Genomic DNA, 13,364 nt, shown 5'->3' on the forward strand with positions numbered 1-13,364 from the left:
TAAACGTCTTCCTCGTGCATCCCTTATTATAATTAATTATTCGACAATATGCAAAAGAAGTTATTGCGTGTAAACCGAGATTACTAGCTTCGTGACTTGCAAATTGTGCCCATTCTCTTTCATGTCTATGGACACATTATTGACTTTATAATTTGTACAGATCAAACGATTCATATCGATTTTCCGAACGTAATTTCTACAATACGTGACAGGTAACCAGTGTATGTTATCAGCTGTCTTTCGATGTCAGTAAATCTTCTCCAAACCTTTATAACTGATTATAGATATATGCACGCACAATTGCATGTATTTGTAAAATGCAGTCTTTATTTGAAATACAATGTGCTCTTTGCATTAAAAAATAATGCATCATCGTAAGTCCAGGGGTTACTGTCACTGTCGTTAAAGGTTCTGTGTATGCGACAAAGGATGAGCAGGTAGTTTGGTCGTTTGGTGTTGAATAACAGTACGTTGTTGTTGACTGTGTGGCTTTGAAGTTGGGTGTAGCTGTCTCTGTAATCTTCACAGAAGGTCTCTACGTACAGGCCTGTGATAAGTCGGGGCTTTTTAATGAACATTAGTTATAATGAATTTTACTTATGTATTTTATACATGATTTATGGTGATTTGCGGATAAGAATGCTTTTAAAGTCTATACACAGCAGAGATCTTCAGTGTCCCAGTATTTAACCCTTGACAGGCATGGAAAGGATTTCCTGTAACATCAATTATTATCATTTGGGGCTATTAAAGGGACAATTTGGGAAATTAACTTATCTAAATGTCTTCTATGATAGTGTTCCCTTTCGTCTTAAATATACTGTCATTGTTCATGAGGGTATTGGTTCGAAATGTATGCAATTATGTGAAAATATTGATGGAAATATTGGTTTACCCGAATGCTTGTATCGAAGCTCTTGCTGGTCAAGGGCAGCACTACACGTACCGATGCCACATACATTCCCGTTGGGATTGCACTGGGTTAACAACAGACACAAAACAAACTACAATGACCATGCATGGAATTAAAATAGCCAAGACAAGTAGAATCCCAGAGAATGTACATGTATATATATGTATATTTATTCCGCAATTACAGTTTTGATATAAAAGATGTTCCATTGCCGATAGAGCATAAACAATACTCATCATAAGTATATGTGTCTAATTTTAAAAACACAATAGTACATATAAAATAATCTAACTTGCTTTTGATGCATGTCCAATCAGTACTTCATTCTATATAGGTCATAGACTAGTGTCATGGAATTTTTTCGGAAGCGATGAATTATTTTTAATATTTTTATCTTATAGTAAAATAAAAAGCTCAATCTTTTTAATGATGGTAATAGTGTAAAGTAACTTTTGTAACTCCAGTGAAGAAAAAATACTGATTCGGCTGTGCCTGTTTTTGTATGACAGTGTAAAATACCATTCGTCAGCATTGTAGCATATTTAGATGATCGGAATTTAAATTAACGGGGTTGATTCTTAAAAATAAGATATTAAATGTATTAGCATATGAAACAGTTTATTTACCGGCTAAAATCAATACAAATGATATAATTCACTATTAAACGCAACAAATGTCCTAAACCTTAGAACTTTAGCAAGTCTACAAAGTATCTTGTGCAATTACAGCAAATTAAAACGGACGTAGAAAATATATATGACGTAGAGAAGGGGAAATTGTGGCACCAGTGTGTCTTTGTACGCATAAAATATTCATAGTTAAAAAATGAAAGGCTTTTTTTGCAGAATGAATGCACAATATGCATTTTATTGTGCAAATTTGGTCAATCAGGGGACATAACTCATGTTGAGAGCAGACGGTAAAAATGGTGTGAATGTATCCAGTATAATTTCTTAATAAGATGAATTAGAACCATTGGTCAATCTGACATATCCTGTTCACGGCATTCACGTCTTTTTAGACGTGGGAAACCCCTTTACGCACGAAGCGACGGATCGTCACGTAAAGAATAAATAATTTATTTGAACGATATATAAACAAATAAGTAAATAAGGTCTTAAGTTTTGAAGCTATTTCGTGCTTAAACAGAGATTAAAGTGTTCTATAGGACGACGGTTAATGACGTTTATTCTTCCTCTTAACGGAAGTGCCGTCTCCATGATGACATAGCATGCGCAGAAATATGGATGCGCACTACTCTGGAGTTAGGAATTCTCATTCAGATGAGCTACTCAGCTACCGTTCCCTCATTTGAAAGCGTACGCAGGGAGGTAAACTGAGGCGGGAACCAGTCTAGTTTTGAATTCCAGAATGTTTTTTCCGATACCGCCACGACAATCACACTTGGATATTTTTTTCAATAGGTGAAAATTGTCTACATATAATATTGAATGTTTAAAATCATTTAAATAAATCAAAAAAATGAAAGCAGTGAAGTGAAAATTATATGCTATTCTCTGAGGTTTTTGCGGTCCCTGTCGTAAATGGGAATGGATTTTTAAACACCAACGGAAGTGCCGTTCGTCGCTATAAATCATAAGACGGGAACCGGCAATAAAAATCGCATACGGATTTCCTTTAAACACACAATTTGGAGAAAATCATGAAAAACAAATCAGACATAAAAAGATATAATATCACAAAAACGTATGAACTTGATGTGAAAAGTTTTTTTAACTCGGCATGATTTTCATAAAAATAGTCAAACTTAACCGATCTTAGCTACTCAGATGGATATGGGGGTAGGGTTGCGAGTTACAAACTTCAAGCTTACAAACTTGTGAATTTTGATCGGAGGCCCCGCGTTTTTATATGATATTTTTGAAAAACATATTATCCTTGGGCAGATCAATACAAATACAGTGAAATTTGACATGGGTTTTCATTCCTATTTGGCCTATTCATTGATTTTTTACGGGCGAAAATATGGCAAAAACCCATGGTAATTACGTATAGAAAACGGTTGGGAAATAACAAAAATTAGTTAGCATTGTAAAAATAAAATCGTTTCTGTATAATTGTTCTATCGTAAGAAATTTAGGACAAAAAGCAACAGGATCGGAGGGGATACATTCACCCTATATTACAGAAAAACATAATTTGTGAATTTTTCTATTCTCGGTCAGCAAATTTGCCATGGATGGTATATTTCAAAGCTCTAATATCTCAAAAAGTAGTTCGAGAACACCCATTGATCTTTTACAGATTGGAAATCTACATGAAAAATGCAGAAAAATAAGACACTGTTAGAAAAAAAAATGACATGGGTTTTCCGAAAAGTATGGAGCTACCTTAAAATAAAAAGGCCCACTACTTTCGAAACGGCTTTTAATTTTAAAAATGGGAAAAGTAAATCGAGATCGATATTTGTGTATAGTCTTTAAGTTAATTAACTTACCGTTAATACTTACACGTGCATCACATCTGGAAAACAATTGATTAAAATAAATAAATTGTTAATTTTCATTAACGCGGGTCGTTTTATGTCCCCGCCGTTCGTCCTAAATACGCGCGGTAGTTGATATATTAATATGTTTTCCTCCGGAAAGGTTTGTGGGGCCTTTAATGGTCAGAACTGGGAATACGTAATCAGAATTGCGTATTAATATGTGAGAACATTTGGAAGGCCAATGAACGCATTTAGACTGGTTTTCTTTGCCCGACTATTCACTTTAAACTAAAGTATGTCCTATATTATAACACTGTCATGAATTTCTAACTATATAGACCAATCTACAATATTCCAGGCCAACCTTTTGTTGTTTGTTCATTTAGAAAAAAAAATATGTACACTAACGTTAGCCCAAGGATTTCACTTGTACTAAGGATTTATAGTCAAGGATTTCCTATACCACTGTAGGTATCCACAGATACAGTAACCTTTCACGAATCATTTGATCGAGTTTTTCATCAAAACAACAATTAAACCATCATTTTTTCAATTGATATATTTTTGCTCTATCGACATTTGGCCAGGTCTTCCTCAGGCATACTGTGGCGCGAAATGGATTGATCCTACTGCGCATGTGCTGTGAAACTTAGGCAACGCTTGTAAACAATGGCATACAATCCTACTAGCATTAGCCCCAATGGGACTCGCTCCCACGTGTTTACATGAAACTACATGTTCAGGTACCCAGAAATACCCGTACAAAATGGCAGACCCGTATCCATTTAACCAACAACAGAACTAAGGATACCAACTATATATCGTGTAGGATTTATTTAGCTAAAAGGCAGTACCAAACACAGAACAGGTGCCCGTAGTGTGTTATATATCGGAATTACTAATCAACTCTAAAGGTAGGTAATTCGTCGGTTTCTGTCTATATAAGATTGGGTCTACGACAGTTTACCACAACGACCGGTTGTTTGTTTACAAAGTATATTTACAGCCGTATGTTACTATCAGTATTTATGCACATAATAAATATCTATACAGTGTAATTATGAGTAATGAACATGTAGATCTAGATGTATACTTTAGTTCTGTTGGTATCTGAGGTTGCAGGGTTATCATGCTCAGTTATCAAAATATAAAGTATATCTATAAACTGACTGTTTAAGTGACAACTATAATATAAATGCATTCATGTATGAGTTATACATATAAAGACTTGAATTACTAAAAATAATTTAGTACACAAGGTTATCACTTTGGAAGAAATGGATTTTATTCCTAAGTAAGATAATGTGTTATTTGTCAATGTAAAATTCTCCTTCACAAAAATTAAAAGCCATATCAACAATTATGAATCTTCATTTTCCATAGTGCAATTTTAGTGTAATTGCTACAATGACACGCGACATACCAAGCAGCTAGGGAGTTTAGGCTTAATACATGAATCTTTTTTTTCTTCACATTTTTATATGCACATGGTTGGACTGAGATTAAACCACATATTTAGAATATTACAGGCTCAATGCCAAATATTGCTGACGGCCAATAAATTAACAATAACACCCCACATACCATGTACAGTAGTCTTTTGTTTCTTAATGTTTTTAAAGTGAATGCTTTAATGGAAAGGACTAGATTTGTAGTTGTTATTTAGAAATTATGGTAATCAGATTTATAAAGGATCGTTTTGACCATGTTAGAAAAGTTACTATCAATATACAATGTATCAGGAATATTCACTTAATGATAAAAAAATATCTATGGTTACACTTACAGGCACAAATAATAAATGAGGGCATTTGGTTTCAGCAAAACTTGCTCAAACAGAAAATTGACCATCCTGTTTAACAAGAAAAAAGAATAATTACATTGAAATGAAGGGTATATAATACCTATGTTAGTGTGTATCCATGATAGTATTTTATCAGTTGTCATTGTTGGAGATGCAGCACAAATTATCAATGTACAGCATAATACAGTATCAACCATGGTTCTCCAATGATGATCTGATGTCAGAGGAATGGTTACATTTGCTTAGGAATTCAATCTTATATCAAATGATTACCATAGTCACCATCTGTTCACAGCAATGCAAAATCATATGGGTTATTATGTTATTTATAATTTTAATGTTATATGGGTAATATTTCTATGTATGGTCATCAAGTATTCAAACCTCAGTTATATGAATTAATACAATATTATTGTATCAAACTAACAAAGTCTCAAAAGTTTGCTATTTCACCACTCTGTGAAATAGGTGGAAAATCATAACCACAAAATTATTTTTTTTAAATCTGTCATGTCACTAGAATTTTAATACTTGAGCAAATCATCATTCACGATTTGTTAATCTGTTGGTGTTCCGCATGATTTGCTATGATGACCCTGACAGGTTGACAGATTTAAAAACGACAATCCTTTCAATGCTGTGTAAAAACCATCAGTTACATTATCTGATTATTTGTTCAGTGTTTATATTTCTGTATATATTAATACTATGGTATCCGATTTGATAAACACTCCATCGTATCCGGTATTGATAGGGTTTCTTCATCAAATATAATTACTAAATAATCTATGAATGACGAATGTCTATTTATGTTTTTCCCTAAAGCATAACATTGACATTAGTACACAACAGATTAAATATCCAATCAATGTCTCCCATTTGGTAATTAAACTTAAAACTTAGGTTTTAATGTAAGCAATGTCGTTAAAATTCCTTCATGAAAATTACAAGTGATGAGATGGCGATTTTGTACTGTGGGTTTTCCCAGAAACTCGTTAGGTCTGTTGTAGTCATAGTGTTAATCAATATTATTGATTTTTGAGGTAGATACTCCTGGTCCGCATGACTTAACATAAGCTATCGGGTCATAATTACCACCTGATGTTTCTTCTCAAATATAATCATTTTACCGGACACATTTTTTGCATGGTTTAGAAACCGTTCATGGTATGATTGAGTCAAGCTTAAGTCTGTACATTATTATACGAGAAACAGTTGCAATGATTGGATGGAACTTAATTAGTTATTCTATTGAATAATCGGATAATTTTCAGACATTAAGGATTTTCCCTGAATTTTTGTAGGAATAATCACAATATGATCAGATGAAAATCCATTCTTTCTCTTTTTGAAAAATTTTAATACCCATTGCTGTCCTTTCATTAGTTTCAGATGTTTTCTTCTCCGTGACATTGATGTGATGCTCTCCAATCAAATCACTCAATTAATTACACGGCTTTGGTATAATAGTAATTACTATAAGATCATTTCATTAATGCTTTGCAGTAGATTGGATTTTAGTTAATTAGATATCAGGTGATTTCTGGTCTTTGTCATTTACACAATCAGACCTTTATCATAATTAACAATTACCAGTGGAATACATGGCTACTAATTCATCCAAAACTGGACCTCTCAAGACCTTTCCATAAAAGTCCTGTTGTGTAACCTTGTCACAAGAGTCAGGAGAATGTAATTACAAAGGTTATGCACTTGTTTCTAGTCCACATACATCTAGTTTTAAGTTTGGTAATTAATAGTGCTATTGTGGTTGGTTTAGTTCAAAGGTTGAGACTGGCTAACCAGGGGCCTCTCACCCACTCATCATTCCCCATCGAATGTTTCAGATCCATGTGATGTAGTTATCAGACATCAGCTGTAGGTTGGTGATATTTCTCCAGGAACTCTGACATTCTTGGCAATAACAACCCGTCATAGATATCATAGATATCATTAATTTTTCGTAACTGTTCAATTAGACGTATATCACCATCAAACTAGATTTTTTAATTGATTCTCAGTTAGCAGATTGTCATTGTATCAAAATCGCTGTTACAGAGAATGAAATAAATGCAATTGGTACAAATTCATGGAAAAGGGTGTTTTGCTTTAGACATTTAGTAGCTTCTAAAGACTTGTTTAAGTCCTGAATCCTTTCTTGAGTGACACCCTTTGATCCATTTGCTTTACTTTCAGTGAAGAATGCAGGCGCCATGTACAAACTCCGAAGCGGTCAAGCGATGCATGTCCTTTCCAAACAAACCACTGTCCAGTCAAATGCGATATGTTGAACCACGTCCACCATACGCTGCCGGGAATAATGTGGTCAAACGTGAAAGACCATACTCAGGTATGTATAGCACACTCGGGTACATTGCATCATACCACCAAAATATATACCTTATAGCTGGTCATTTTCATGGGATGATATTATCATGATTTTACAGAACATTGATATGATCAGGAATATTTGATCTGCGAAATATTGAGGAAAAATGGCTTAACTTTTTGCCTACGTTAATAACAAGCTATACCATATCTTACATATGTCACCAGTATTAGATAATGTACCGGGTATATATAAAGATCGAGTGGTAAGGTGGTTGGTTCAGTTGTAATATATATATATTATAAGAGTTTTATTTTGTGAAGAAAAAAAAATAAATAAACTGACCACTTGGATATTCACAGGTGACTCTGGTTTCTTCTGATGATGATGTCACTTTCATGTTCACCAATGATAAGTTAACAACTCATTTGCACTTGTTGCATAATTATTCAATAAAAGTCATACTTTATAAGAAAAAAATCTCATTGATGCTGTAATCCCAGGAAGAGATAGAGATTAAATTACATCAAAGGCACACATCTCTACCACATAGTAACTTTTATATAAAAGTGATTCATACAAACCCTTCAGTGGACTTTTAAACGTGATGGAAACAGATACAATTGATAGGCTAGGAGTAAAGGTGTAACGGTCCTTTCTATAGGAATACGGTAGTAATATAATATTGTTAGGCTTTAAATCTCCGCCTTAGGAATGCTGCACACTTATCTGAATGGCCAATACCCTATACTGAACAGATTTATATGCTGATGGTATAAGGACTGACTGTGTTTATCATAAGAATGTCTTTCTCATTATAACGATGATATAGAAACAAGTAAGTAAAGATACAAGAGAGATTTTCAGGGATACCAATACAGGTGGGATTTCTTTAATTAGTAGATCATTCTTAACACTACTGATGAATATTATATGAGATTTTGTTCATTTTACCTCTGGGTAACCCATTTTGGGAAGTTGGCAGGTACTGACCACTGGTCAGTAGTTTTTCTGCAGGTACTCGAGCTTTCTTCCACCTATAAACCTGGCACATTCCCTGGTTGTTAATAGGACATTAGACTAATCAATTCCAATCATACAACATTTGAAGCATATTGATAGGTAGGAATCACATCTAATGTGTGTAATATCTAGTTGATATGTCAGAGCTTATTTTGGACAGGTATTAAAAGTATAAATTTGACAGAAAGAAGCTTCTTATCAAACAGTTCAGGTTTAATTGACAAGTATAGGTCACTTATAATACAGGTGAGACAACAGATAGACACAGATGTTTAATATATCTGGTTTGCATGCCATAATCTCTCGAGAAGTTTGTTGCTACACATATTGTACTCTACTGATATGTGATGCAGCAGAAACCTTGTGCCATCACCATCTTAATTAGTCAGGTCACCATGACATCGGGCCTTCATAAACAGCTAATTTACCAAGCTTTTGATAACCTTGGTGATTTTATTGATTTTTGTTGTCATTATTGTTACAAGCAAATTAGGTTACATAACTCAGTACATACACAGGCATATTTTTTTCTCATGAATATTCATAGTTAACACAGAATTCACATGAAAAAATAAATGTGAATTTCGCATGAACCATAGCAAAAAGATGAATTTCGTGTAAAAAAGTGAATTTAGTGTGAAATTTTTCACATGAAATTCATGGGAAGAAACATTGCCTGTGTAATATGCATAATGGCACTGAAGTATTTTGATTTAAATTTTCAGTTTTTAGACAAATTAAGAGGTACTGTATATATCTTAATCTCAAATTCTGAATGTATTCGATTAAAAATTCATATATTTCAAAGATGTTTAATGTTCTTGCTGTGCCTTAGGCAGCATTTTGTACTTTAATACCATTTTGCACTTTTGATGCAAAGAGTTTTATATCGGCTCACATTGTTTCATAAAATATTTATGGCTACCAATGTAAGCAGACGTCACTCAGGGCAAACAGGCAGATCAGCCATAGATAGTGACGCTGAACACATACGGCCCCACACATACCTGTACTGGTGTCATGTCGGATAAAGAACAAAGCAAATTATTTATTCTGAGATATAATGATACTATCAGTAACATCCATTAAAGTGGTATGTTGTTTTATTACACTGTTTAAAACATCAGACAACAAACAGAATTTAAAATTATTTTTTAATTAGTGAATTGTGTGAAGATTCACGTTAAAACAGTAATTACAAAAATATAATTTAAAAACAATTCTAAACTGAACTCCGAATTATATCTAACACAGCTATTTAGAACAAGAACCGTGTGAACTATATCAATGTTCTTACTGTACATGTATTTAAATTCCCCCACTCAAATTTCAGCGCTCCGAAGCCGTATAGACTTATTGGCGCAATCTTGAATTTGCGCAATCGTAACAAGAACATTTTTAATTTAGCGCTGTTACAAGAAATGTTTTAAATTAACGGATATATATGGATGAGAAAAGACAGGGAACTGTGTTTGAACTGATTGCAAATTATAAATACCAAAGAACTTATGTTGTTCAATTGTAAAGGTTTCTTTACGCATGTGTTTAAAAAATAAAATATTTAATGACCAATGACAGCTGTTTGAAGCTTCAAATTTAATCAGTTTTAAGAAATGATACTAAACTACAATAAATATCAATATTGAAAAGATGTGGCGTAGAAACATCCAAAATGACCAAATCTGAAATAAGAGCTGTTATTGAACAGAATGCTAAAAGAATGAGGCTGCAGTGGCCAATTGTTTGACCACAAGCCCTCCACTTTTCGGTTGTAAGTTTGAATCTCCTGGGGCAGTCGCACTGACTACTGGTCGATGGTTTTCCCCGCACCTCCTAAACCTGCCACATTCTTGAACAATCCTGGCTGTTAATAGGACATAAAACCAATGATGACCATCATAGCAATGGTTGTAGTATTACGCCTTTAGGTTTAATACCATTATAGATTTTGCTGACAGGCGTAAATCACACAGGTAAACATACAGGTGCTCGTTAACACTTACCTGTAAATTATAGATAATGAGTACCACGGCATTGTATGTATTTTTGTGCCAGGTATACATTATTGATTAGAGGGCAAGCCTACAGAGACTTGGAGGTGTGTAAGAGAATAGGAGATGTAGAACTTGTCTTGTTTTCTTCATTAAAGGTGCGAAGGCTAGGATAAGTACAAGTTGGCAATATGTGGGCATACCCTATAAAGTTGGCCATGTCCATTACACACATTGATCTGACGTAACAAATGGCAACAATGCTCTGTTTCTATGCAGTGGTGATGACATGGTTATAAGGTGTTCCAACATGTAACCACTGGCCCTTCTCCTCTAGGCTGTGAGTTGGAAGCCCTTGAAGAGTAGTTACCAGACACTGATCATAGCTCAGTTGTTTTTATCTGGGTACTCCAGCTTTTCCCCCACTTTAATCTGGCTCATCAGTAGAACTAAGACAAAAGTAAAACCTGATGCTCTGCAATAGTTCAGTGTTGTACTTATACATTTGTAGACCCCTTTGTAGACCTATGGTTCATAGGTCGACTCCTTCTGCCTGTATATGCTAGTTTTGTATATCTCTGTTGGATGAGAAATGTACTAGTTGGTACCTTGATGTTCTGTCTTTATGCAAAGCTCTTCCCCTTGTGAGTTTGTGACTTTTGTACCTTTTGATGGCCTCAGTTTTGTGTATTAGCCTCTGATCATAAAGGGTCAGAATAAACCTACTGATCATTTAATAATAAAAACAAAAGCAAACAACACTACAGAAATTTACATGTAAGGCTTAACAGAGAAACATTTCTTTATTTATAAAAGCTCCAGTCAATAACAATGTTATCTACCCTATATAGATGACTCATTGTCATAAATAATATGAAAATGTTGCTAAGTAACAATAACTGTCAATGACTTCTTCCACTATAGCACAACACATGAGGGGCAGACATTTGCTTAAACTGGCAACCAGTCTCTAAAATATTGAGAGAGAAAAAAAGTCACTAAAATTTGGCTTGAATATTTTTGTCTCTACTTCATGTCTGATTCTAAATTTCAAACTAGGGGAGAAAATTTATTAAAGAATTCTTATCAACAACTCAGGGTCTGGTGGCCAGTCTAACATTCGCTGTCTGTTATCCAGCTTAACAACAAGTACCAATATTTTAATAACAGCATTTTTTCTATTTCAGCTCCAATGCGACGCATCACAGCAAGCAATCATTCAGAACCCTGGCGTGGTCCAAATTACGATAGGACCCCGGCACGACCAAGTTATAATGTGACCCTCCATCATCATACGTGGGACACAGAATTCAGCAGAAAGGCCCCTTACGCACGTATGTACTGTTTACCTCTGAAAGGCCCCTTACGCACGTATGTACTGTTTACCTCTGAAAGGCCCCTTACGCACATATGTACTGTTTACTGCTGAAAGGCCCCTTTCGCACATATGTACTTTCATTTAACTCTAAAAGGCCCTTAATATAGTCATGTACTGTGTTTACCTATGAAAGGCCCCTTATGTATGAAGTTGTACATTTTGTTTTGCCATGTTTGATAATAATCATAATACAGTCAATGAACAATTACATGGCTATAATTTTCTCTCTTGTATTAATTATTGTTTGTTCTCATATTTTCATAGATTAAGATACAAGAGAAATTTTCTGTTTCCATTTTCATAGATTAAGATACAAGAGAAATTTTCTGTTTCCAGCGCGGAGAAAAGATGTCTATTCTAACTCTGTGTACGATCCAGTGGACCGAGGAGGAAAGACGCCCCCCTTTCCTCCATATGACCCACTAAACGACCCCCACCTCACAGAGTACTTTGACAGACGCTTTGGGCTCATACAGGCAGCTTCAGCTATGGTAGGCATAACAGTGAGATAGTACAAAAAATAACTCAAGTTTACAACAAAAGTTTATTCATTTTCATGTAATTAAAAATAAGTTTTCTTGGTTATCAGTCTATCAAAAATGAATTTTGATACTAAATACATGTGCAAGTAAGCATATGGAAAAAAGAAAAATCGTAGTTTCTTTGCAATTAATTTTGAAGTTATAAAGAACTCTGCTGGATTAATGATATTTATTTTATAGTGAAAATGCTAAACATTAATTTTTATCTTTGTGTCTAATTGATACACGAGGTACTTTGTTAACATTGATTTTGTTTTTGAAGAAACTAGTACAGTGGACTCTGAAAATCCGAACATTTGTGTCAACCTGAATTGCAAATTTCCGGACACCAAATTCTGTTTTCTTCATTAATAATTCAATCTATTGCAGACTAATAATTCAATCTATTGCAGACTAATGACGTTCAGATTATCACGAGTCCACTCTGCAAGGTTTGATGATGTTAAATTATGTTTGCATTGTGTTTTATCTGTTTCAGAAACGAGGCTGGGGGTCGCGACCTTCCAGTGCCAGTAGCTACATGTCAGGCAGCAGTAAAAAAATTAAACGGTCCAGTGCCTTAGGAAGTTCATCTGGAGATAAATCTACATTGTACAAAGTAGCAGTCGTCACGGGCGACCTCAAAAACGCAAGCACAGACGCAAAAGTAAGATTTTTATAAGAATGTCTTTGAATTTCAATAACCAATTCTGGTAAGGAACAAGTTTGTATACTAATTGTCTAAACATAACTTAATCTTTACTTCAAAATTCAGTGATAAGAAAATACCAGTGGTGCCACATACGAATACAATGTAAAAGGGCGATAACTCCATTCATTAGAAAAAAAATGCTGAATGAGAAGAAGATACTTCCGTTTTTTATTGTGCTTATTCTCTTTAAAATGTATTCATTTTTTAAGCTGAAAATTTCAACAAATAAGCCTAAAGAGTGGAG

At 34.3% G+C, this 13,364-nt stretch overlaps 1 protein-coding gene across 1 annotated transcript in view; it reads left to right on the forward strand.

Annotated features, from left to right (window-relative positions):
• Positions 1 to 4,070: 4,070 nt before the first annotated feature.
• LOC138329340 (lipoxygenase homology domain-containing protein 1-like) overlaps positions 4,071 to 13,364 on the forward strand; it is a 56,372-nt gene continuing 47,078 nt past the window's right edge. The window contains 5 exon segments of the mRNA XM_069276257.1: positions 4,071 to 4,276; positions 7,368 to 7,516; positions 11,697 to 11,843; positions 12,224 to 12,378; positions 12,908 to 13,075. Of these exon segments, the coding sequence (XP_069132358.1) occupies positions 7,369 to 7,516; positions 11,697 to 11,843; positions 12,224 to 12,378; positions 12,908 to 13,075 (618 nt within the window). The 5' untranslated portion in view covers positions 4,071 to 4,276; position 7,368.

This window comes from Argopecten irradians, chromosome 8 (assembly GCF_041381155.1).
Source record: "Argopecten irradians isolate NY chromosome 8, Ai_NY, whole genome shotgun sequence".
In the NCBI taxonomy this organism is placed as follows: Eukaryota; Metazoa; Mollusca; class Bivalvia; order Pectinida; family Pectinidae; genus Argopecten; species Argopecten irradians.